The sequence below is a fragment of the Sabethes cyaneus genome, chromosome 3, assembly GCF_943734655.1.
Source record: "Sabethes cyaneus chromosome 3, idSabCyanKW18_F2, whole genome shotgun sequence".
Lineage (NCBI taxonomy): Eukaryota > Metazoa > Arthropoda > Insecta > Diptera > Culicidae > Sabethes > Sabethes cyaneus.
Genome location: NC_071355.1, coordinates 241,945,615 through 241,971,658, shown reverse-complemented (window position 1 = coordinate 241,971,658; position 26,044 = coordinate 241,945,615). Strand labels below are relative to the sequence as shown.

At 41.8% G+C, this 26,044-nt stretch overlaps 2 protein-coding genes across 2 annotated transcripts; both read right to left on the bottom strand.

The window, feature by feature from the left end:
- Positions 1–9,502: 9,502 nt before the first annotated feature.
- LOC128740975 (aminopeptidase N-like) lies at positions 9,503–16,429 on the bottom strand. The gene is made up of 7 exons (XM_053836550.1): positions 16,384–16,429; positions 11,879–12,422; positions 11,092–11,820; positions 10,385–11,033; positions 9,767–10,257; positions 9,613–9,691; positions 9,503–9,556 (listed from the first exon to the last, which is right to left on the bottom strand). The coding sequence occupies exons 1-7, from the start codon at positions 16,427–16,429 to the stop codon at positions 9,503–9,505; spliced, it is 2,592 nt and encodes an 863-aa protein (XP_053692525.1).
- Positions 16,430–21,385: 4,956 nt separating this feature from the next.
- On the bottom strand, positions 21,386–25,470 carry LOC128740974 (aminopeptidase N-like). Its single transcript, XM_053836549.1, has 7 exons — positions 25,070–25,470; positions 23,698–24,237; positions 22,911–23,639; positions 22,197–22,845; positions 21,634–22,121; positions 21,482–21,560; positions 21,386–21,424 (listed from the first exon to the last, which is right to left on the bottom strand). The coding sequence occupies exons 1-7, from the start codon at positions 25,468–25,470 to the stop codon at positions 21,386–21,388; spliced, it is 2,925 nt and encodes a 974-aa protein (XP_053692524.1).
- Positions 25,471–26,044: the final 574 nt, after the last annotated feature.

The window sequence follows — 26,044 nt, the reverse complement described above, 5'->3', positions numbered from 1 at the left end:
GTGTCGGGAGAATTTGATTGTTTTTTCGATAAGACTTTGTGCGCTCCCAGCTCCCCGGATCTTAATCCCCTGAACTTTTATGTATGGTCGTACATGCTGGCCAAGCAGAGCAAACATAAAGTGAGCACTATGGACCAATTTAAGAAGCTCATTTCCAACATCTGGAACGAGATGCCCATGGACCAGGTGCAGGCCGCGTGTGACTCTTTTGAGAAACGTCTCAAGCTCGTCATAAAGCACAAAGGGGAGTGCTTCCACCAAATTTGTCGTAAAGGTTCTCTTCTACAAAAATTGACTCAGAAAAGGATATATTTTCATTTTTTAAAAACAATTTTAAAGTGTATTCGTACTTATTGAACACCCTGTAACTAATTTTGATTCATAGCATCAACATAGCAACCCGGGTGATTTTTGCTTTGTGATTAATGACGTAACTTTGACAAAGGAGAGGAAACACTAAAAGGTGTCCCACATCGAATTGTATCAGGAAAAAAACGCTGTAGAAAATTACCCATTGGGTATTTTCTCTTGAAAATTTGGGTACAAGTGGTTCAGAGTGTATTGTTTACACTGTATTTTTATCGCTGTCAATTTTTTGAAAATTGAAAACAATGGCGTCAACCGAAAAGCACCATAGCGAATTGATTTTGCGCAAGCACCTGAAAAATTCTCAACTCTCACATCGGGACATCGGAAAACAACCCGGAATCGTGCAGTCAACGGTTATTCGTGTGATTAAACATTACTACGAAACTCTGAGCATCGAACGGAAGGAGACATACGGTCAGAATGGATGTTCTATTAGGGTTTAAGCGGAATCCCAATGCTTCGGTCAGGAATGTGGCCAAAAAGTTTAATCTGTCCAAGTTTTTCGTTCAGAGAGCCAAGGACCGGGAGGGACTGCATACGTACAAAGTGCAGAAGACTCCAAATCGCGACGAACGGCAAAATACGGTGGGAAAGTCACGAACCCGAAAACTGTACACCCAGATGCTGACGAAGTGTCATTGTCTCATCATGGATAATGAGACTTACGTCAAGGCGGACTTCCGGCAGCTTCCGGGACTACTGTTCTTTACCGCCCAGAACTTCCCCAGTTCTGGAGGAAGTAAGGAAGCAGAAATTTTCAAAGTTTGCCAAAAAATACATGATTTGGCAAGTGATCTGCTCTTGTGCCAAAAGGAGTGCGCCGTCTGCTTCCTCTATTAAAGCAACACGATAGCCTTACGATCTTCTGGCTGATCTAGCTTCGTGCCACTATTCAAAGGATGCCTAGAGTGATACGATGCCAACGGGGTTACTTTCGTACCCAAAGACATGGACCGCCCCCACCAACGCACCGGAACTAAGGCCTATCGAAAAATACTGGGCACTACGGAAGCATCCGATGGAGGTCAAATCTGAGGAAGACATGAAGAAAAAGTGGGTTTCCGTACAGAAGAAGCTTCAGCCAGATGTACAGAACCGTACAGTAAAGTTAAGCGTAAGGTACGAGCATACGATTATGGTATTGAAGTTGAATGGAATAAATATGCCAAAAGCTGTTTTTTGGGTTTTATTTTATTGTCGGAAAAAGTTTGAACGGGATAGGTCAACTAAGAAATTTTCTACAGCGCTTTTCCGTAATGTAATATAATTTAATGTAGGACACTCCTTATGGCTAGATAGAGGTATTTTCCCTAGATTTGACCTAGATTTGACGTAAGTCAAAACAGTAGCGAGTATTAAAAAATTATTAACCATCAAAACGAATATGCTGCGAAAAAGCGAAAGAATGATGAAGACAATACATCAAAATATTATCAAAAAAGACGGCTAGAACTTGCTGAAAAAAGTGACCAAATTACCTAAAACAAACGTTGAAAATCGTGACGAATGGGTGACGAAAAAACGATGAAAAGAATGCAAAAAGACCATGAAAAGACGACAAAACTACGACAGAGAGATCACAAAAAGGCGACGACAGAACAGAAAGGTGAGACACCGACCTTTCAAACGTAAGGTTTTGGACAGAAAATTCCCAAGTAATCGAACGTTAGCAGCTCTTTTTTACGTAATTGATTTATTTATTACCTAATTTCGGTCGATTAAGTTAACAACTCCAAAATTCAGAGTTTCACTACTAGGACTTTTTTACATTAAATGTTATAGAGAAGACGGGATGTGTGTTCCAGACTGGCACTACCCGTACAATTTAAATTGGATTTGAAATCAAACTTAAATTTGAACTTTAGATTAGAATTATAATTGGACTTCAAACTGAACCTGAACCTGAATAGGAAGTTACAATTGGGCTTTGAGTCAAACATAAACAGAAATTAAAAGACTATCAGAATTGGTTTGACTTAAAATTGGACTGGATATCGGATATAAAATTGGACTTGAAATCAGACTTGAAATTGGGTTTGAAATTGCACTTCAAATTAGTCTTGGTATTGGACGTCTAATCGGAGTTGAAATTGGATTTAAATTAGACTTAGATTAGAGTATTTAAATTGGACTTTAAGTCGGACCTTATATTGAACCTAAAATTAGACTCAAATTAGAGGTGAAATTAGGCTTCCAATTGAACATGAAATCAGACCTCAATGTGACTTGAAGCTGGACTTAAACAATTGTGCTGTAATAGAAATTTCAATACACTAGCAATCGGCCTAAAATGGGGCATTGAAATTGGACCTCAATTAAATAAATCGCAGTTGAAATTAGAATTGTATTTGTTGTACATTGTAACTCTCGGATCCGTCGTAGCCAGTGTCACTGTTATGATACCATAGCAACAAGCAAACAACGATGTTGAAAATAATAGGTACCATGGTCACCGTTATAAAACATAGCAACGAGTAAACAACGCATAGAGTAGGTACAAATTTAGAATTTTCACTTAAGTAAGTTCAGTCCATATCGAACTATTGTAGAGACAACTTCTTTTTCTGAATAAACCAATTGTACATTTGTATAATCCAGGTTTTCCCTGCTCTACCTATGACTTATAAGAGTATTTGATCTTAAAATCGGACATTAAATTGCACTTGAAATCGGACCTGAAATCAGAGATGAAATTGGAACTAAACTAGACTCGAAATTGGACTTAGAATGGGCCATTAAATTGGACACAAAATCAGACCTAGTTAGACTTTGAAATTGAACTTGAAATTTGATTTGAAATTAGACTGGAAATTGAAAATGAAATCGGGCTTGAGTTAGGCCATACTTCACTTGCAATTGGCTCCAACTAAATTGACTAAATTGAATTCGACGTCAGCCAACAGATGACAAAAAATCGACGGAAATAATTTTAAAATACTGAGACTGAGCAACGCTCATTCGTATCAGTTTTGTAATAGTCCTGGTGTCCCACAAGGGAGCAATCTCGGCTCTTTGGTTTTTTGCACTATTCTTCAATGATGTGTGCGCAATGTTTCCTCGAGGATGCAGATTTCTTCTTGAAGCTCTTTCTCAATGTCAAGTCTATTGATGATTGTCGCGAGTTGCAAAAGTCATCAAAGACCCCGGTGCACACCTGGACGAGAAGCTCTCGCAGGGGCGGGCTGGAAGCCAAAGGGCCCACCGACTTGACTCGACTCAGTCACTGGCGAGTGTCGAGTACGGGGAGAACACGACGCAGCATAGCGGCTGAAAGCACGACCAAAACAAAACAAACTCACTCGTCATTAGCAGAGGGCCGAGCCGGCAGCTTTTAGCGTGTCATTCATATTAGCGGTTCACGGTACTTAAATTTGGACGCATTTTTCTTCAAGTTGAAGAACTTCAACCCAATCTTCTCTACTTTAGTGTTTAGTCTGTTCAGTTACCGCCACACATGTTGTTCTATCGACACTATCCATGTCATCGGCAAAGCAGACGAATGAACAAGATTTGCTGGAGATGGTGCCTGTGTGTTGTTCGGTTCATAACACCCTGTAGCGGTAGAATGAACTCCACCCGAAATCTGCACACAGCACCCCATACCATTCAACGTAGCCTAATTGGTTTGATCAATTTTCCGGAAAAGCCGTTGTGGGCCATGATTTTCTATAGCTTTTTACGGTCGATTTGATCATACGCAACTTTAAAATCAATGAAATAATTGTGCGTTGAAAGTCTGTATTCATGAACTTTTTGAAGGATCTGCCGCAGCGTAAATCCTTCACTGACCTTTTGGTCCTTCACTGACATGGAAGAGTACTTTGTATGCGGCATTGAAAACGATGATTACATCTTGTTCCTCACAGTCCAGCTTCTTGGGTTTCTTGTTGATTGGGCAGATAACTTTATCCCTCCACTCCTCTGGTAGCTGTTGTGTGTCCAAAATTATTACAATCAGACAAGTGATTGTCGGGGTTTGAGTACCCCTGGAACAGAATATCACATTGCATTATTTCAGTATCCAATCGTGCATTAAACTACAAACTCTCTTGGCAGTGATGCCCAGTGCTACCGTCGTTGCGACGAATACCACGAACGGTGCGGTGCGTTATGTCAGTAATCATCGGTATCGCCAACATTCCAGCCGCATCAAAAGTCAGCCATCAGTCGTGAGCAGCCATCCGAAGGGTTAAATTGGGCGATTCTTAGTGCTGGTGAAATAAGTGCCAGACAGTTCAATATGAGCAGCTTACTGCGGCTACACGTCGGAAAAGAGAAAAGTATCCAGAGGTTAGAGCTGCGGAGAAAAGAATCCACCATCTGTCAACGGAACCCGTTAACGCTGTACGTACCGTGGTCCGTGGCATAGAAAGTCACCAGTCGAGCACTATTTCTTCACCATGTTATTAACGCACATTGAACGAGTGCATCGTAGCAGGCGAATAATTCCAAAGCGCAGAGAGCGAAAAAATCGTAGACAATTAGGAAAGGAATTAGGAAACACGAAACGCGAAATACAGTTGTCGATTTATATCGTTTTTTTAATTTAATTAAGGGGACATGAACGACTAAAACTTTTGAAAAAATCATTATTTTTTTATCTCAGATTTTGATTCTGCAGTCTTTTCCGCTTATTTTGATACTAAATTTGTAATAATCCGACCACGAGAAGTGGCCGAAGAACGATCATACACATAAGCATTCCAGTGCGGCGTGGAACAACTTCGGCAGAATAAAACGCCGCTCCTGGAAAATCACGATTTTCAAACTTTATGTACCTTTTTCTCAGAAACTACACAACGTATTGGAACAAACTTTTTTTGTTTTGTTGGTATTAGCTTGGCAAAGACTTCAATAACTTTTGAGGTTTCTAAACGTAACACTGCCAGAGAAAAAAGAAAAAGAAGAAAAAATTTTGTTTTTTCAGCCACCTTTTCTTCTTCTTTTTCGTTTTTCTCAGGCTGTGTTACGTTTACAAACCTCAAAAGTTATAAGAGTCTTTGCCAAGCTTCTACCAACAAAATGATCGGTCACTTCCCGTGGCCGGATCATTACAAATTTAGTATCAAAATAAACGGAAAAGACTGCAGAATCTAAAACTGAAATAAAAAAATTATGATTTTTTCAAAAATTTTGGTCGTTTATGTCCCCTTAACCGGACCGGAACCCAGACTTCAATTTTCGTTCCGATGTCGAACACTAGTGCTAAGCAGAAGTCTCAAATTCGTTAAGGTTTTTTAGATCGAAAGAGTAGTTTTTTTGTGATTAATTCGTGCCACTTAGGTAAGTACAAGTGCATTTAGTACAAATTTGAAAGATTTTACGAATATTTCATTCGTTTGGTTGATCTGCCTCAGGTTTCGCCGTGAGCGGAATTAAGAGCGAAAAAGTGAATGGCGTCTATAATTCCGCTCAGAATCATGTCAGGAAAAAACGGGAAGAAAAATATGAACTACTCTACAGATGCTTTGTTGGGTGCTTTGGAGAAAGCTGGACAAGGTGTTTCGATCCGAAAAGCGGCGAAAATGTTCGGAATTCCGGCAAGTACCTTGCGGGATGCAAAGCATCAAAGGTACGCCAAGTCAGGATCAGGAGCGAACACGAAATTTACAAAGCAAGAAGAACTGAAAATCTGCGAGTGGATTATCAAAATGGCCAATGCTGGTTTTCCAGTAAGCACCCAAACTATTCGAGTTTGCGTCTCCAATTTTGCAATGAAAACCAACAGGCAACAAATGTTCCGCAATACGGTTCCCTCACGAAGCTGGCTGGATGGATTTTTTAGGCGACATCCAAACATTAGCAAAAGGATTCCGACTTTACTCTCCAAGCACCGCGTAGCTGTTTCGGAAGCAGTAATTAAAAAGTGGTTCAAGGACATCGAAACGTACATAACGGATGAAAACTTGCAGGAGGTAATCAAGGATTTTAGCAGAATCTTTAATATGGACAAGACGGCAGTGAGAACAATTCCGACAAAGGAGGTGAGTTTTTCAAAATTATTGTACAGTTTGGGACGAAGGGTCCTAGAACTTTATGAAATTTTATACGTTGGCCTAGTTTAAAGACTTATGAGCTAAAAATATATCTTCAACAAAAAATTGAAGTAATTTTCCCAGAGAATTTTAATGAAATTCTCTGATTCATTTGACTATCGCCTATTTCAAAAATACTTACGTATGAAAATATGAAAATTAATTAATTTTGAAAAATTCCCAGGTGGTGGTTGCCGAAAAGGGAGTTCCGTACGTACATGCTAAGGTTGGAAACTCGGATAAGGAATCCTATACCGCCCTCTTTGCTGCAAATGCAGCTGGGCAGCTAGTTCCCACGTTGATGCTATATCCGTATAAACAACGCATGCCGAGTGATATATGGAAAAGTCTTCCAGAAGGTTGGGCAGCGGGAAAGACGGAGAGCGGTTGGATGAACCGAGAAACCTTCCATCTTTACCTAAGAGATATATTTTACCCTTGGGTGTTGAAGCAAAGTATTAAATTCCCTATCATCATTTTTCTCGATGGGCATAAGTCCCATGTTTCGCACTACACGACAGACTTTTGCAAAGAGAAAAATATTGAAATGGTGTGCTTGCCCCCGAATTCCACGCAAAACAACTTTGCACCTCCAGAAATGACAACGCGGTCAAGCCTTTTTCAGAGTCTTGAAGCATGTTTGTCTTCGCAGCAAATTAAAACTTTTAACCAACAGGAAAATCACAATCACTAGACGGGAGCGGTTGAGGATACAAATTTGTTCGCGATTTGGAAAAGATTTAAAACTGCATCAAAAATGCCGCCTGCCACTGTGTTACTGGCCAATACCGAAGATCGAGATCAGGTACTTTAGTTTTTTATGTACATCTCTTTGTCAAAAATTAGATAATGTACTTGTTTTGATTTGGGCAATTTCACTTAGGGGCTTAGTTTTGACATGGTTATATATGTTGAATATTCTAACAATAAGGTGTGCGGAATTAAATACACGTGTGAGCAGAATAATAATCAAGTCACAAATAGGTGCGCGAAATTATGTGCACTGATATGCAATCTTCAAAAGCATTTTTGATTGTTTTCTCGCTAGTTTACATAAATTTTCATATTTTTCTAATATAATAGTCTAAAAGGGTTAGTCAATGGTAAAGTTGTAACTGTTCTACCAGAACATTATAATTTTTTACACAAATTTTAACATTGCGCATGCCTTAAGTGCACGGAATTACCCGCTGGCACGGTAGAATGTGTTAACACAATTTCTTTCAATAAAAATGAAAACAAAATGAAAGCAAAATCTGATGCATCATAAGTGCCATTTGGTTTCGGTAACAAAACATAATTTCTAGTTGATATCAACAGCAGCATATGTAATAACTTTGATATAATTTGGTTGTCAAACCTTGCTCGGGGATCCTCCGCCTAGTATATTGTATCACGACTGTTTTGGAGGGGTTTATATTAAGCCCCTCTCGTAGGCACCATGAAATAGTGGAGTTTAGAGCTCCTTGCATACGATTGGACAGCACTGCGTTAAATTTACCTCTGACAATAAGTACCACGTCGTCGGCGTACGCAATGACCTCATAGCCATGCTATGATAGCTTGTGCAAGAGTGCGTCGACCGCCAGTGACCAAAGCAAGGGGGAGAGAACTCCTCCTTGAGGATATCCTTTGGTCGCTGAGACTGTGATCGACGTATGTGCCAATGAGGCACATACTTGACAGCATTGCTTGAATCCAGCTCATTGTCGGCTGATCAGTTCCTTTATTAAGGCGAGCCGTGTTAATAGAGGTGAATGACGTGTTATCGAAAGCACCTTCAATGTCAAGAAAAGCACAAAGTGCCGTCTCTTGGTATTGAAGCGACTTCTCAATCAGCGTCACTAGGCAGTGAAGTGCGGTTTCCGTAGATTTACCGCATTGCATAGTGGTCCAAACAACGAAATACGCGATCGTGTGATATAGCGCCGAAACGTGCAGTTTTTCGCATGTAGTGTCTTTAGGAACATTAGTTAATTATATTAAATAAAGGTGTAGGTGAGGTGACTCATCATCAAATGTTGTTTTAGAAAAATGCAGTCTCCTTCCAAGCAATGCAAAATTGAACAAAATAAACACAGTTAACTGCTTTTTTTGCAAGTAATCTAATATATTAATTAACTATCCGTGGGGAATTTATCAAAGTCAATTAGCTGTCTTAGTAATTTTTTTATCACCATCCGAAAAAAGTCATTTTTTTTAATGCATACGTTACAGTAGAGGTGGACAGTGAAGTGTAAGGAGTATGTGCTCGCCGGTGCGGAGGAGAGATTTTTCAGCAACGACGCACGGAGTTTCTACTAAACGGTCAGGTGCAAGAATTTTGCCAGTGAGCTGAAAAACGATAAGACTGTTAGTATCCTTGCTGAACTTCTAAGCGAGCAGCTGTACGAAACAACCCGCCACATCATTTTCAGGATCTGGGCGGATAAATAAATACTGGAGTTAAAAGTTAAAGGTTAAATGTCCTCATTTCCCATATTTATACAAATGAACGTCGACTCGAGGGTAAAAACTATCGAGGCATTACATTGCTCAATTCTGTCTATAAGGTGCTCTTCCGTATCCTGTTCTGTACGCTGAGACCGATAGCGAGTCCTTCGTCGGCGACTACCAAGCTGCTTTTCGTGAGGGTCGCTCCACGACGGATCAGATGTTTACTCTGCGTCAGTGACTAGACGCCTTCCGGGTGTACAACTTGCAGACTCATCATCTGTTTGTGGACCTTAAGGCGGCGTACGATTCAGTCAAACGAATAGAGCTGTGGCAGATAATACTAGAGCACGGCTGGCATGGGGCCAAAATGCCCGACGAAAGAGTAGCCAAAAGTATTTTTGGTAGAGAGCCAAGAAAAGGCCGTAGATTTCCATGCTGACCTCTCACCCGAAGGTTGTGCACTCTCGAGAACGGCTATTAAATAACTAAATTGAACTTCATTATCAGTTTGGGAATATTTTCCGGCACTTTATAGATTTGTGTTTGAGTTTATTATACAATTTCACGACAAATTCATTTACCAGGAAACAACTTTATAGAAATCAAACACAGTCGTGGGAAACAAATTTAGTCCATCCATACAAAGCAAAATCTATTGGCACTTATTTTTGTTTGGCGTGGTCAAGAGTTTCAAACTGTTGCAACAATCCAATAAGCTGTAAAGAGGTAAAACGGTAAGACACTGTTACGACAGCTCAACATTTAATAATACCTCCTCAAATTTGCCTATCGAGTCCACCCTCGACTGAGCGTCTAGCATAATCGCAACGAGCTCTTCCTGATCACCATATCTGTTAGCGGTAAAATATTTTGCATTGAAATTTTTGTATTCTACGTCAGACTCCCAAGAACTTTAAAATACTTACAGTTCTGCGACTCTGGCAAGATTTTCATTAAGCCAGTTAACGAACACCTCAAAGCCGAAGTTGGTTCTAGAGTATACCGATCGGTAAATTCTCCACCAGTCTTCGTATACGCCATCCAATGTGATCGATAAATAGATTTCTAACATTTCCTCATTTTCAGCGCACCCAAGAGCAGAGAGATAAATCGCCCGTTCGGCCGCATCAGTGGAAGCCCGGTAGAGTTCCAGCACGTCGTTAAAAACCAAAGCTGTACCGTTTCCCATAAGCCCACCACAATAGACGGTGTGTTTCATGTAGGCAGAAACTGGTTCAGAGTTTATCAACTCCTGGATCAAGAGCTGTTCTGCAGTGCCCCGGCAAGCGGCCGATCCCATGCGGCAATGCCACTCGACTGCCATTGTCCTCAGACGTTGATATTCGTGTGGTTCGTCTGGGATTTCCTCAAATCCTACCCGCCGGTAGAGCTTGTCAGTTAGATGAAGCAGGAAATTCTGAAATTACATCCAATAACTAGATTGACGTAATCATTGAATAATGTTTGAGTGACGTCGGGTGGGTAAAACCTGATTCCCGACTGAAATCGATTTGGATCCAAATGCCAATAGCTTCCGGTCTTACCTGAAACGCCCGGTAGCCGTCCTCGTCAGCCACTAAACCATCGTTGATGTACTGTAGGTTGTCCGTCGCAAACGCTGTAAACCACGGAATGTAGTCTTCTTCCGCTGCCAGATATTGGAAAAGTTCGAAGCTGGTATTCAAGTTGAGCATTCCAGCTTGTACCAATTTAAACGAATCGTCGATCAGTTGTGCTCTTGAAACCGGCGGAATGACGGTATGATTCTTGCGCAGTTGGTTGATCAATCGATTCCACAGATTGCTGTCGTAATTCACTCGATAATATCCGGTTTGATGTGGATTTACCAGTAAGTAAGCATCGTCGGGAATACTCCATGTTATTTCCCAATACTTACTGTCCTGCGGAATCCAGGCAACAGTTTGCGTTTCATCCCGATCTGGCTCAATACTTAACACAAAGCTAAGCGGAATCCACCAAGTTCGCTCGGAATCGGGTTCCTCTGAAAAATGTTTCTGCTCAAAAGTAAACTTATCGTTAGAGTACAGCACTGTCACTAGAGGATAACCCGACTGATACACCCAGGGACTCATAACCATTTCCACGGTTTTGTTAATCGGCAGTGCTTCAGCATTTTGTGCTGCATACTGTAGACTGTCGAATAAATCGAGCGGATCCACTGCGCTGTCCTTGCTGTGATAATTATACCAAATGGTAAATTACAAGATTAGCAACTTTAAAAAGTACTTACTTCACTTCCAGATATCGTCGAACACCGCTCTGGAAAGTGGATTCTCCCAGAACATAATTCATCATTCGAAACACGCTGGCACCTTTCTGATAAGCTATAACATCGAACTGTGACATCGGATCGTTTTCCACGTAGTACGAAAGAGGTCTGGTGGATGACCAACTGTCCACATACAAAGCTGTCTGCAAAGCTTCCACAGGGAACATCTCTTTGTACCGTATTGTGGGTTCAATCTCAGCTCCGATGTAATACTGATACAGTGTTGCGAAGCCCTCGCTAAGGAAAATATCCGTCCACCAACGTGGAGTAACAAGATTACCGAAAAACTGATGAACAAACTCGTGAGTGATTATGGTGATGACATTTTCCTTCTGCCGGTTGGTTGCGGTTTCCTCATTAAAAAGTAAATACGGTTCGGCGTACTTTACCAAGCCCCAATTCTCCATGGCACCAAAATAGAAATCAGGAACGGCCACCTGATCCAATTTTGGCAGGTCGTAGGTACGATCGAAGTATTTTTCGATTGCTCGAATTGCTTTGGCCCCTATCTGCAGACCCAGCTCTAACTCACCGGAAGCAACTGTTGGCCGTGCGAAAATCCCCATATCCAGCAACGTTGGTTCCAGGAGCGTAGTTCGATTGCTGATGAAATCACTTACCATAAATGCAACCAGATAGGCTGGCATACGCGGGGTCACTTCGAAATTTATTACTTTTTTCTCGTTTGGTCTGAAAATAAATAGGCAATCATTGTAGATGAACACACGATAAGGCTAGCAATTCCTACAGAATCGTTGTTCCCATTATCGGCATATTGGACGTCGCTTCGTAACTCCATCCACAGCCAATGCTAATCGAAAACGTAGCTCTAATACCTGGCTCATCAAAGCAAGGGAAGGCACTCCGAGCGTTGCTCGCTTCAAACTGAGTTACTGCAAGGTACCTAACAATTCCTTCAGCATCGACGTAGGATGACCGATAGAAACCGAGCATATCGTCCCGAAGACTACCGGAAAATGCCACAACCAATCGAAAGTTGGAAAACTGCGTCAGAGTGGTACTAGTATTGATAACTAAAAACTCCTTTTCGCTGTCCTCTTCGACACTGTCTATCACCACCGGTAGCTGGTTTGAATTATACAATTGCACATTGATGATTCGGTTCCGTGAACTGTGCAGCACAATTTGCCGTGTATTCTCCATAACAGTCAACTGGATTTGGACGCTTCCGGTGTAGGCGAAGTCATTCAGATGAATGTTACTATCCAAGAACACATTGTAGTGCGTTGGTACGGTTGTATTCGGCAGTCGAAAGGACTCGAAGTTCCTTGCTGTGACGGTAGTTTGAAGGGAGCGTTGAATTTGGTCCTTTGGAAGATTCTGTCGATCCACTCTCCATCGCTGGCCAGTCACAGAGAGAAGGCTAAAGACTAGCAAAAGAACTGTAATTTTAGTTATCATTTTACGCTGTGAAAGCTAACGATCGAATGCACGAGGCTAACGAAAGGTTATTTATAATAATCCGATAGCACCGATCAATTTTGCTCTATCAACTTTGAGATATTTTGAAAGGTTGTAAAAGCAATCTGAAATCGGTATGTTATCTCATTGTTTGAAATGGGGCAAATATTTTCAGAATGTTGATAATCATATAATTTACAGTCGGTCAAATGAAGTGCAAATGATTCATTTTATGGCAAAATCTACAATATACATTCATCTTTGTTGCTAACCAGTTGCATGTCGATAGAATCGACACTCGTCTAGGTACTTGGTAGACAGACTCAGTTTTCCGAATCTATTCGGTAATTACACACCAGCTCTCTCGGGGTAGTAACAAGACCTCTTTTTCGTTGGAATCGATGGAGGCACCTTATTCAGTAATTATTGTTGATCCTCTCGCAACCATACTCGGCCTTCAGAAACCAATAGCAGAGCAGGATGCACAGCATGCGGTTCTACGATCATGACCGAAGAAAAATTGCTTTGGCTGTCCTACTTCCGAGCGCCAAACCTACTGTCTGTAGACTTAGATGCACTAACTGTTTCCTGTTGTCAAAATAGCCCCGGAGTCGTTTTTCAGGCAAGTATACATATACTAATCACAATCAGCTTCCATATTCTAGTGCACCGCTCTTCGACTCTGAAGGCCCAGACACAATGCATACGGATTTTACTACGTTGCGGCAATTTGACAGTTTTTCCGTGGGTTTTCTGTCAAATATCCGCAACGTAGTAAAATCCGTATGCATTGTGTTTGGGCCTTAACTGTCACTCTTTATCGATATGTAGCTAACCTCCCAGTTGGCCTCGTGGTATGATACTGGGCTAATAAGCCAGTCGTCGTATGTTCGAATCTCGGCTGGGAGAAGCCGTCAGAGTTAACAGGATCGTAGCAACTGGCCCTGCAATTGTCCTGTACCCTAACAGCTGGCCGCGAAGATCAAGTTTCGATAACGGAAATGTAGCACCTAGGCTTTGCTTTGCTTTTTAGTTACCTACTGCAATCACTTCCATGGCTTGCCAAGACAATTTATAAGAGTTTTCTACTGACCAACTCCTATGAGTGGGCATTTTGTTCTTGTCAATGTTCAACTCTTATTTTTTACTGCCTAAATATCCAATCACATTGACCGTTATCCATCAATGGGTACGTAACGGAACGGAAGGTACATAACCGTGGCAACAATTATGAGTTTCTGGATATATCAATTATTTGAAATTTATATTATATAATCTTCAACTTAGAGTTGTACAGACAATTTGTTTTAGTCTAATACTTGTATCCTACGCTTATAAATAATTTTACTAATATCAAAATCGTACACGTCATCAGCATCATTGAAGACACGGCAGCACATGACCCAAGGTTCGTTGTACCCGTAGTTTGTACGATGAGAAAGCTGCCACAGAAGGGAATGATTCCGGAATTGTCATCGAGGGACACGGATGTTAAATTGGTTTAAAATAGAGCTGCAATCAACATCTCCGTTTAGTAGTCCGAAAACAAAAAGTCTTTGCAACAATTTCCGTCTCGCAGCTGACGAATGCAGGTCGATCAGTTTGTAGCGTTCCCCATAGGCTGGTAGAATTATAGGATCGTCCCAAGGCAGAAAACGCAGAGCGTATCTCAGGATTTTTTTCTGGATAGCCTCTAATCTATTGATATGCATAGTATGGGGCCCATACAATAACAGAGTATGCCAGAATGCTGCGGACAAGTGCACAGAGCAAGATTTAAATGCGTATATATCTTGGAATGCTTTAGTGTTTCTTTTCACGAAACCTAGAATTGCGAAAGCCTTAGCTGTTATTGTAGAAATGTGATCATTGAGCCTGGCTTTACGATCAATGGTAATGCCCAAATTCTTAATAGCCTGTACTCGACGTAAATGGTTTTGCCCGATAGTGTAATCGTTTTGCAGGGGGTAACATAGACGGTCAAAGATATGACGCAACATTTCGTGACGTTAACTTCCATGCCGTTCAGAGTGCACCATCATGAGAGAGAATTAATATCCTTTTGAAGAGCGCACCCATCAAGTGCGGTCTTAATTGCACGGAATATCTTTAAGTCGTCTGCGAACATAAGTTTAGAACAGCTCAAACGGCTGCACAGCTCGTTAACAAAAAGTACAAATATCAAGGGTCCTAGATGACTGCCTTGAGGCACACCGGATGGCATCTCGAAACAAGCCGAATTAGTACCATTGATGCTGATAAAAGCAGAGCGTTCGGTAAGGTGTGATTGGATCCACTGTGTTACCCAGGTTGGTAATCCCGTACATCTAATTTTTTCTACTGCCAGTGCGTGTGGAACTTTGTCGCATCGACATGTCTTCTTTTTTCAATGCTCGTGATCAATGAGTTGACGAATACCATCAAATTCGTGGCTGTTAACCGTTTTCTCATAAAACCGTGTTGGTGTTCCGAAATTATTAGGTGTACTGCAAGATACACAACATCATAGACCATCTTTTCAAGAACCTTGGAGAGACAGCTCAGAATTGAAATTCCACGATAGTGGAATTGAAATTCCACGATTGGACATTTCCAATCTTGTGTACAGGAGTGATGGACGCGACTTTCCACATCGTTGGAAAAATACCACAATCTCGTGAACGATTGAAGATGATTGACACGGGTGTAGCGAGAGATGTGGCAAATTATTTAATGAACGATGACTGTCTGGACCAGGACCTTTTGTAATGCGCTATGCCGGTCAGCCAATCAGCCAATCTCGATGTTCATCCGGCGTATGAGGATGAATGTTCGAGAACACACTCTTGAAAAACTTAGCAAAAAGTTCAGTAGCAGCTACCGCGGAGTCCGCGTCAGCTTCTTTCTAGAAAACGTCGTTCGGAATACCGCCATTACGTCTAAGCTTCTTCACAAAAGTCCAGAAAGTCGATGGAACCCCTTTTTGCGTTCGCCTCGTTACGCAACACGTACTCATGGAACACTGTGTTTAGCCAGCTGGAGTAGAACTCTTCCATGTCGCGAAGTAGCCGCATGTTTTCCCCTGACCGTAGTTCAATAAACCGTTTTCTGGCTTTTCGTAATCTGTTTCTAAGATTTCGCAACTCAAAGGTCCACCAAGGTTGGCTGAATTGCACTCGGGGCAGTCTTTGTCTAATAGGGACACAGTCGTGGATGATATCGAAGATCACATCATAAAACCGGAGAACAGCGAGGTCAACATCACAATCTGCTAAAACGGTTGCCCAGTCTATGGATTGAAGGCGTGTAAGAACTGCAGCTTCATCGCAGGAGTCATAGTCATAGTAATAGCTAACTGTAGCGAAGTCTTCAGTAGCCCGAACGTAGTCAATTTTAACAATAAAAGGTCTATGATGAGCGTCAAGTTTTAAAATTCCACTAGGCGATTCGAAGAGTTCAATTTTGTCAGTGTCGCTAACGAAAGCCAGGTCAAGTAGTCTGTCATTCACATTACGAATATCCTGAATTTGTTGTAACCCACATGCTAGAATGGGTTGAGTCAGGACAATTTCTTGTTCAGACGAGGCGTTAATAGGAATGTAACAATGCATGTCGGCGTCAAATTCCGACGAGAGCATAGGCAAGTTGTAGTCACCCAATGCAATAACTGCATCAGTCGATTTATCGATATCGCATGGTTGTTGCACACAGGATGCATGGTCAGAGTACACAAGTGGGTCTGAGTTTGGTCTAATGTAAATACAGCATATATATATACAGACTGCATTGGCAATGATACGCACACCACGACTTGCTCCAAACTGTTTGCGTTAACCAAGGGAACCAACTTACATCGCAGGTGCTTCTTAACGCCTATCAGCACGCCACCGGTCCACATCAGCTCCTGTGGACGCAGGGCGGAGCAGGATTACGGTCCAGACGGTAGATCTCGTAGTCAGACGAAAGCTCAGAGTTTAACACGTCGCTGCTTAGCCAGGTTTCACTCAGCGCAATGACGTCATAGTCGCTGGAGGAGAGAGCCAAGCGAAGGTCCTTGGTATTCGTTCTTAATCCACGAACATTCTGGTAGTATATTATTAACGAAAGAGTAGCGGGTAGGTCAGGCGGACGGCTAAAAGCGGATCAGGGATCAACGCTTTGATGATTTGAGGAATAAACATACTTGCCATTTATGGCAGCTTGGAGAACTCCTTCACCGCTCCCACACACAGGGCCGGGACGACTAATGAACGCTGGCTGCAGTTACGCGACTGTGGGGGGGGGGGGGCTCCAGGGTTTCCATAATGCCAACTGCAGTGCGTCCCGGTGTACACTTGATGATGCGTTCTGGATTTAAACAACTGCAGCTCGGCTGGGGTAGAATGGATGACAGCGTAGTTGCATCAACAGTCATCTTGAGCTGTTGGCTGACAGATTCTTTGAGAGCGTCTAAATAGGCCGGAATCTAGATCACTGACTTGACCAGGGGTGTTTTGCACGATTATTATGCATATAAAACTGTTGTTGTTGTTGTTGTATTGTATTTGAATATAGGCTTTGAACACGTTACCCAATCTTAACCAATTTACAAAATATAAAAATACGTAAATGAGTCACATTTCTTAAAATAAACATCTATGTTTGTATGTTCCACCATAACTCCAAAACGCCTTGACCGATCGCCACCAAACTTGGCACACATATTCCTAGATATACGGGAATCAGCACTGGAGGGTTGATAAGAGGGTTGGGCAGAGGGGGGGGGCAAACTACTTCATCGAGAGAAGATCCAGTGGTACAGTCAAGCGGGAAATCGGGCCTACTTTGTCTTTCGCCAAATGCTACGATCAAAAAACATACGCCACCGTACGAAGCTGACGATTTGCAAAACCCATATTAAACCAGTATTTCTTTATGGACTTGAAGCCGTGTGGCTGCTAACGGAGGACATACCCGCTCTTGCCGTGTTCAAGCGGAAGGTACGGCGGACGATATTTGACGGAGTACAAAGTAAAAGCGGAGAGTGGCGGGGACATATGAATCACGAGCTACAGACACTACTTGGCGAGATTCTTATCGTACATCTGGCGAAAATCAGTAGACTATGGTGGTACGGCCCACCGACACCAGAAACAGCAGGGTGGGGGGGGGGGTATCTTTCAACATGCAAAATAGCTCGATCAGATCGGAAGTGATTTGCGACTTCTGAGACGACTGGGAAATTGACGACGAGTGGTTCAAGATCGTGTTGAATGGAGATGACTGCTTGAAACAGCACGAGGCACTCAGGCTTTAGACTGCTGACGACGATGGCGCAGAGCAGGACTTCGATTGGATTCTGGCAGATCAGTAAATGAAAACCGAATCAATAGACAGATTTGAATTAAACGACAATATATGATATCAACTCGTTCCCACAGTTCGTAGGATTAGTACGAGCGTTCCAAATGATTACATAAATTCGACTAACAAAAGCAAAAGTCAATCGAATTTATTTCGCACGTACAGTCGAAGTGGCTAATGTCAATCAATCCAGATAATGTTATCACTTGTACTAAATAAAGCTGGTTCCTGGTGAATAAATCTCTCCTTCAACCATATAAACAGGATTAGAACGATATGAATTGATCTTTCGGTTATCATCAATTTCGGTTATCATCTTTCGAATGAACAGTGTACTTTGAAAATGTACTTTAAAAATGATAAAGAGTTTGGAAAGTGAGGTTAACAAAGTGTGCTAAAAATAAATGATGGATAGTATTCCTTTTATTTATATGCCATAAAATTTAGTACCAATCATTCTCAGAAATATGAACACAAATAAGGCTACCACCGCTCATCACAGTTCAAACCGGAAAAAGAAGCCGTCAGGCCAACTTTGCGAATGCATCTTTTGATTCCACCAACCAACTGTTTGCAATTCATGGCTCTCCAGTTATTTTTGTGTTTTGCATGTTGTCCATCTACATGATTGATAGAAACGGGATCAAAATTTTCTTCAAACATTCGTTCTAATACACATCTTGATTGATAGCCAAACCAGAGGGCTTGAACCATGCCTTAGAAATACCTCGCTCAGAAATGGCAATGTACAGCATCACTTTCGGTTCAAACTTATGTTTAAACTTGAATTTCATGTTCGAAGATGCAGTAGAACTATCCATGGATCAGTATCGATCATTTCCAGGAAAGTGCGTCTTCGAAAGAGGGAAATAACTTTCTTCGTCCAAAACAAAGTATATTTTTTTTATTAACCCGCGGCATTGGGATTTCAGAGTCGAAATCTGTCCCTCAGTGTATTCCAGGGCTATTGTCTTCTTTCGGCACTTTATTATGATAAATAGATTTTTCACTATTTAACATTCTAAACAGTTGGTTCTGGAAAGAATTGTAATTAACAGATATTGATATGATGGTTATCTTCAATAATTCTTCAAGGCTTTTGAACATGAATGAAACATGTTTTTATCTCTACCCGAAGCCGAAGACAGTATGTAATGACGTTGCAAAGAAGCAGAGACGTTAGTGACATTGATGAGACCAGTATTTTTAGTATCGAAGGTTATAGTAGTTATGTCAATTTACCAATATCAATAATATTATTTTTATATTTAGATATCAGAGACATATCGTAAATCGAACATTATTCTACTCGTTTCATAGCCAAATGCCTCTCCTCTCTCCTCTCTCCTCTCTCCTCTCTACTCTCTCCTATCTCCTCTCTCCTCTCTCCTCTCTCCTCTCTCCTCTCTCCTCTCTCCTCTCTCCTCTCTCCTCTCTCCTCTCTCCTCTCTCCTCTCTCCTCTCTCCTCTCTCCTCTCTCCTCTCTCCTCTCTCCTCTCTCCTCTCTCCTCTCTCCTCTCTCCTCTCTCCTCTCTCCTCTCTCCTCTCTCCTCTCTCCTCTCTCCTCTCTCCTCTCTCCTCTCTCCTCTCTCCTCTCTCCTCTCTCTTCTTTTTCTCTATCTTTCGCCCAGTCTGCCTGTCTTCATCTCTCCCTTTCTTCATCTCTTACTTTCTCTATCTTACTCTCTTTCCCTCTATCTCTTTCTCTGGTTTACTCTTGTTCTCTCTATTTCTTCTCTCTCTCGCTCTCCGCCCTTTACCCTTCTCCGCACTTTACCGCCATGAAATTTACTACCCAAGCAACAGTGTGAGTTTTATTACACTCTTATGGGGGTTTTCATGATCAATTTTGGTCTTAAATGCGATCATAAGAGTGTAATAAAACCCCAATTGTTACCTGGGGAGGGTTGCCGTGTCAATCGTGCTGATTTTTGAGGCATCATTGAGACGAAAAACCATAACATTTGGGCCGGCAATACATTTTTGAACCACCAATGTTTTCCGCTGAAACAAACCCACAAGTTCAATCAAGTTCGTGTAATTAGTACTTTGAAGCTATTTTCGTGTAGTTATTTTGTATTTTGTGCCGCAACACTTAAGTGCCACTATACGACCATGTTCCACAACATACTTTTGTTTTTGTTTTTAAATGAGTGGTTTTTGCATGGACGATCCAATTAATACAAGGTAAGGGTTGAATTTGTGATTGTAGCATCATTTGAAAGTTGCTGGGAATGACTGGAATAAAGCTCATGGTTCAATTAACAATCCACGTAATCGTCCGTCAGAGCAATTAAATAGAACAACCATGAAACACCAAGCCACATTTGGAGTGAAAAGTATCCTCATGTCATTACCGAAACGCTTTTACGTACTGAAAAGTCACTGTTTGGTGCCCTTTATAGGCCAGTGAAATCATTCATCCGCGTCTTCTTCTTAAAAGAGAGGACGTTAACGACAAGGTCGTCAGAGTCCATTTATGGCAGTCAGCATGGCACCGAATCGCACCCTTCCCTTCCCTTCTTCAGTATACCAACATGCTCACATAGACTCAAGAAACCATCACAAAAATATAAAATTAGTTCAACTAACCTGCTAGCCGTAATAAGATCTTGCAACTCGAAGCACTAAACATTGCCTTCTATAGCTTCTATTACTTTTTGGGTTATAAATTACACTAAATACTGAGATTAGTGACCAAATTATATTCATCACTATATTTTCACTTTTTCGCCGTCGGTTTTTCATTAATTTTTTTCAGCCGTTTCAATCGTCAAATCACTCGCGAAACTTAACTTGAGGCACAAAAAATTATAATTTACCGTCCGAACAGTTATTTAGACAGATATTATAATCATTTTGCCCAAATTATTCACTTGAATTGATAGAAAAAACTTCACTTCATTTCGATTGCAATTCCGAATCCGCGACCGTCGTTGTTGTACGTTGCCAAGGGAACGGACGTTCATATGGAGTGATGCCAACGTAAACATTTGAACATGAAATTGACCAATTATTTACCGTAAACAACAGTTTATGTGATAGAATTACTGTCGGATCTCGTTCACCAGCAAAAATAGATACTCGATTCTACGTTTCATAATTGTTCATAACAGATTATTACTTACTACTAGCAACTCTAAAAAAATTGAAGTGTATTTAGTGGAAGAGCTGTGATTTCGATACGAAGGTATAACACGCCACATCATCAGTATTTGTGGCTCGAGGAGCACGTTCAATCGACCCGTGAATTGACTGCCAAGATAATACGCTTTTACACCGTTCAGCTATTGTGGGGTGATGTGAAGACTTTGAACTTTCTGCGAGCCAACTGAGGTAGCCAGATGCCTGGAATCATATTCTAATAAAAATGGTAAAGAATTTTCTTTCGAATGAGCTCCGATTCTTCCACAACTATCAACTTTACAGAAATGACGAAAAGTCTTGGGAGACAACGTTAGTCTATCTGCACGAAGCAGAAACTATTGGCTTTTATTTTTGCTTAAGGAATTTATTTCTTAATTTGGAACTTTTGCAACAATCCAATGAGCTGCAAAGAAGAAGGAACGATTAAAGACGGTTAAGATAAACTGACATTTAGCTATACCTCCTCAAATTTGCCTATCGACTTCAACCTCAATTCAATATCCAATCCAATTGAAATGAATTCGTTCTTTGTGCTGTAACTACAAGCGAAAAAAGTTTAGAGTGGACATTTTCATGTCATGTCAAAAACTTCCTGAACTTCAAAACACTTACATTTCAGCGACTCTGTCAAGATTTTCCGCAAGCCAGTCAAGGAACGCCTCAAATCCGATATTGTTTCTAGAGTATACGGATCGGAAAATCAACCCCCAGTCTTCGTTTACGCCATCCAATGTAAGAGACAAATAGTATCTTAACAATTCCTCATTTTCAGTGCACCCAAGAGCAGAGATATAAGTCGTCCGTTCCGCCGCATCAGTGGAAGCTCGGTAGACTTCCAGCACGGCGTTAAAATCTGCCGAATTTGCGTCCATAAGCCCGCCACAATAGACACTGTGTTTCATGTAGGAAGAAAGTGGTTTATATTCCTCCAAATCCCACACCATGAGCTGACGAGCATTACCCCGGCAAACGTACGATCCCATGCGGCAGTTCCACTCCACTACCGTTGGCCTTAGGCGTTGATATTCGTGTGGTTCGTTTGCTGTTTCGTCGAATCCTACACGCCAGAAGAGCTTGTCGGTTAGATGAAGCAGAAATCTCTGAAATTTTGTCCAATAACTAGATTCTCGACTAAAATTGATTTGGATTTAAACGCAAATAGTTTCCGGTCTTACCTGAAACGCCCGGTAGCCGTCCGCGTCAGCCACCAGGCCATCGTTGATGTACTGCAGATTGTCGCTTGCGAACGCTGTAAACCATGGAATGTAATCAACTTCCGCTGCCAGATATTGAAAAAGTTCGAAGCTGGTATTCAAGTTGAGCATTCCAGCTTGTACCAATTTAAACGAATCGTCGATCAGTTGTGCTCTTGAAACCGGCGGAATGACGGAATGATTCTTGCCCAGTTGGTTGATCAACCGATTCCACAGATTGCTGTCGTAATTCACTCGATAATATCCGGTTTGATGTGGATTTACCAGTAAGTAAGCATCGTCGGGAATACTCCATGTTATTTCCCAATACTTACTGTCCTGCGGAATCCAGGCAACAGTTTGCGTTTCATCCCGATCGGGCTCAATACTTAGCACAAAGCTAAGCGGAATCCACCAAGTTCGCTCGGAATCGGGTTCCTCTGAAAAATGTTTCTGCTCAAAAGTAAACTTATCGTTAGAGTACAGCACTGTCACTAGGGGATAACCAGACTGATACACCCAGGGACTCATAATCATTGCCACGGTTTTGTTAATCGGTAGTGCTTCAGCATTTTGTGCTGCATACTGTAGACTGTCGAATAAATCGAGCGGATCCACTGCACTGTCCTTGCTGCGATAATTATACCAAATGGTAAATTAGAAGACCTCAAAAAAACCACTTTAAAAAGTACTTACTTCACTTCCAAATACCGTCGAACACCGCTCTGGAAAGTAGATTCCCCCAAGGCATAATTCATCATTCGGAACACGCTGGCACCTTTCTGATACGCTATAACATCGAACTGTGACATCGGATCGTTTTCCACGTAGTACGAAAGTGGTCTGGTGGATGACCAACTGTCCACATACAAAGCAGTCTGCAAAGCTTCCACAGCGAACATCTCTTTGTACCGTATTGTGGGTTCAATCTCAGCTCCGATGTAATACTGGTACAGTGTTGCGAAGCCCTCACTAAGGAAAATATCGGTCCACCAACGTGGAGTTACAAGATTACCGAAAAATTGATGAACGAACTCGTGGGTGATTATGGTGATGACATTTTCCTTCTGTCTGTTGCTTTCGGTTTCCTCATTAAAAAGTAAATACGGTTCAGCGTACTTTACCAAGCCCCAATTCTCCATGGCACCAAAATAGAAATCGGGAACAGCCACCTGATCCAATTTTGGTAGGTCGTAGGTACGATCGAAGTATTGTTCGATTGCTCGGATAGCTTTGGCCCCTGTCTGCAGACCCAGCTTTAGCTCACCGGAAGCAACTGTTGATCGTGCGAAAATCCCCATCTCCAGCTTCGTTGGTTCCTGCAGCGTAGTCCGATTGCTAATAAAGTCACTTATCATAAATGCAACCAGATAGGCTGGCATTCGCGGAGTCATTTCGAAATTGCTTATTTTTTTCTTGTTTGGTCTGAAAATAATTAAGTAATCATTGTAAATGAACGCACGTTAAGGTTAGTAATTCCTACAGAATCGTTGTTCCCATTATCGGCATATTGGACGTCACTCCGTAATTCCGTCCACAGCCAATGCTAATCGAAAACGTAGCCCTAATACCTGGCTCATCAAAGCAAGGAAAGGCACTCCGAGCGTTGCTGGCTTGAAACTGAGTTACTGCAATGTACCTAACAATTCCTTCAGCATCTACGTAGGATGAACGATAGAAACCAAGCATATCGTTCCGAAGATCGCCGGAAAATTCAACCACCAGTTGATAAATGTAAAACTGCATTAGAGTGGAGCTGGTATTGATAACCAAAAACTCCTTTTCGTTGTCCAGTTCGACACTGTCTAACGTCACCGGTACCTGTTCTGAATTAAACATTTGCACATTGATGATTCGGTTCCGTGAACTGTGTAGCACAATTTGCCGTGTATTCTCCATAACAGTCAACTGGATTTGGACGCTTCCGGTGAAGGCGAAGTCATTCAGATGAATGTTGCTATCCAAAAACAGATTATAGTGATTTGGTACGGTTGTATTTGGCAGTCGGAAGGACTCGAAACTTCTTGCAGTGGTTCGAAGGGAGCGTTGGATTTGGTCCTTTGGAAGATTCTGTCGATCCACTCTCCATCGCTGACCGGTTACAGAGAGAAGACTAAAGACTAACAAGAGGATTGTAGCTTTAACCATCATTTTACACTGCCAATGCTTATGATCGAATGCAGGAGGCTAGCGAATGGTTGGTCGTAATAATCAGATAACACCAACCAATTTTGTTTTATCAGCTTTAAGATAATTTGAAAGGTTATAAAAGCAATCTGAAACCGGTATGTAATCTTGCGGTTTTAGATAAGACAAATATTTTCAAAATGTTGATAATCATATAATTTATAGCCAGTAAAATAAAGTGCAAATGATTCATTTTATGGCAAAAGCTACAATATATCGCATTGCTGCTGCACAATTGCATGTCGTTAAAATCAAAACTCGTCTGCTTGATAGATTGGCTCGAGTTGGACAACAGTTTCCCAAATCTATTTAGTAATTACCTGTTTGCTCAGAGACCTCAATTACTGACCTAGTTGAAGAACCTTTACGGCAGGAAATTGCGTTGACTGCAGACCCTGTCCTCCTCCTGTTGTCTCGTAACTGCAGTCGAAGGGAGAAGAAAGATGTCTTGGCTTTTCTTCCCCCGAATTCGAACATACTGTCGATTCATCCAGTCGGGCTAGCGGTTTGTTGTCATCGAAGTTGACTGGTTTCCTGCCACCAGAGTCTGGATATGTGGCAGATCTTGGGAGTCTAACCAGTAACCAATCTGTCACTCGTCTTTTTTTCAGCTTATTATTGTTATTGCTGGTCGTTGAAGTTTCGTTCAGCTTTCAATTCCATCATACAATCGTTTCATTTTGTTTTCGATTTCCTGCGGGTTCTCGGCGTCATTTCTCTCAGTTTCCTCTACAACGTCCGGAAAAATTTTCACGTTCAGTGAGTCTTTGGGTTGGTCTTTCGGCAAGTCACTTTGGTTCTCATTGACGTCAACGTCTTCTACCTGAAGCACAGATACAGTTTCCATTTCGATGTCTTCGATTTCCTCGATTTCTTGGATAACCGGTACAACTTTTATCGATTTAGGCAGCTGAGGGCAGGATCCGAAAAGGAAAGGAGCAAACTCCATGTAGCGATGATACTGATCCAGGGCGTACGGGATATCCAAACGGGGTAGCAGGAAGTGCCAATATTCTGCGCAAATCTCTTCTACGTTGACCGATGGGTCCACTTCAGAATGAGTATCCATTTGTCAAGTGGGTAGAAAAGAAACACCGATCTCAAAATAAGCAGTTTAAAATTGCACGAATGAAACTTGGGAAAGTTTATTTATCTTTATCAACAACCAGCCTAGTTTCCATAGCCTACCACGACCGCTCAGCCTAGTTTTTCTGCTGACCAAATCCTGTGGACGGCTGTCATTTGGGATTACATTTAGGGACGCTCCCTTCAGCCCCAGGCGTACCGTTTCGTACCGGTGTCCTGCTTGATCACCCAAGCCTGTCACATCACGAAACGTCGAGCTACCCGTATAAATGCGCACATTGAAAATGCATGCGACCATTAGTGAAGTTCCATTCCGACAGGTTGCCGTTGATTGATGCTGACGCTCAATGTATTCTCAGCCTTATGCCGATTTGATGTACAACTCTACGGACTCTCCTAATCTTAGTATGTGTGTATGTGTGTGTGTGCGTGTGTGTGTGCGTGTGTGTGTGCGTGTGTGTGTGTGTGTGTGTGTGTGTGTGTGTGTGTGTGTGTGTGTGTGTGTGTGTGTGTGTGTGTGTGTGTGTGTGTGTGTGTGTGTGTGTGTGTGTGTGTGC

What these genes read in the sequence shown, in the direction of transcription:
- LOC128740975 (XM_053836550.1), bottom strand. Translation starts at nt 16,429, where the DNA reads ATGTGGACCGGTGGCGTGCTGATAGGCGTTAAGAAGCACCTGCGAT. An exon ending in CGTTAAGAAGCACCTGCGAT is followed by an intron (nt 12,423 to 16,383) that starts GTAAGTTGGTTC and finishes CTACCGTCACAG; the next exon opens with CAAGGAACTTCGAGTCCTTT. An exon ending in CGACGATATCTGGAAGTGAA is followed by an intron (nt 11,034 to 11,091) that starts GTAAGTACTTTT and finishes TAATTATCACAG; the next exon opens with CAAGGACAGCGCAGTGGATC.
- LOC128740974 (XM_053836549.1), bottom strand. Translation starts at nt 25,470, where the DNA reads ATGGATACTCATTCTGAAGTGGACCCATCGGTCAACGTAGAAGAGATT. An exon ending in ATAATGGGAACAACGATTCT is followed by an intron (nt 23,640 to 23,697) that starts GTAGGAATTACT and finishes AATTATTTTCAG; the next exon opens with ACCAAACAAGAAAAAAATAA. An exon ending in CGACGGTATTTGGAAGTGAA is followed by an intron (nt 22,846 to 22,910) that starts GTAAGTACTTTT and finishes TAATTATCGCAG; the next exon opens with CAAGGACAGTGCAGTGGATC.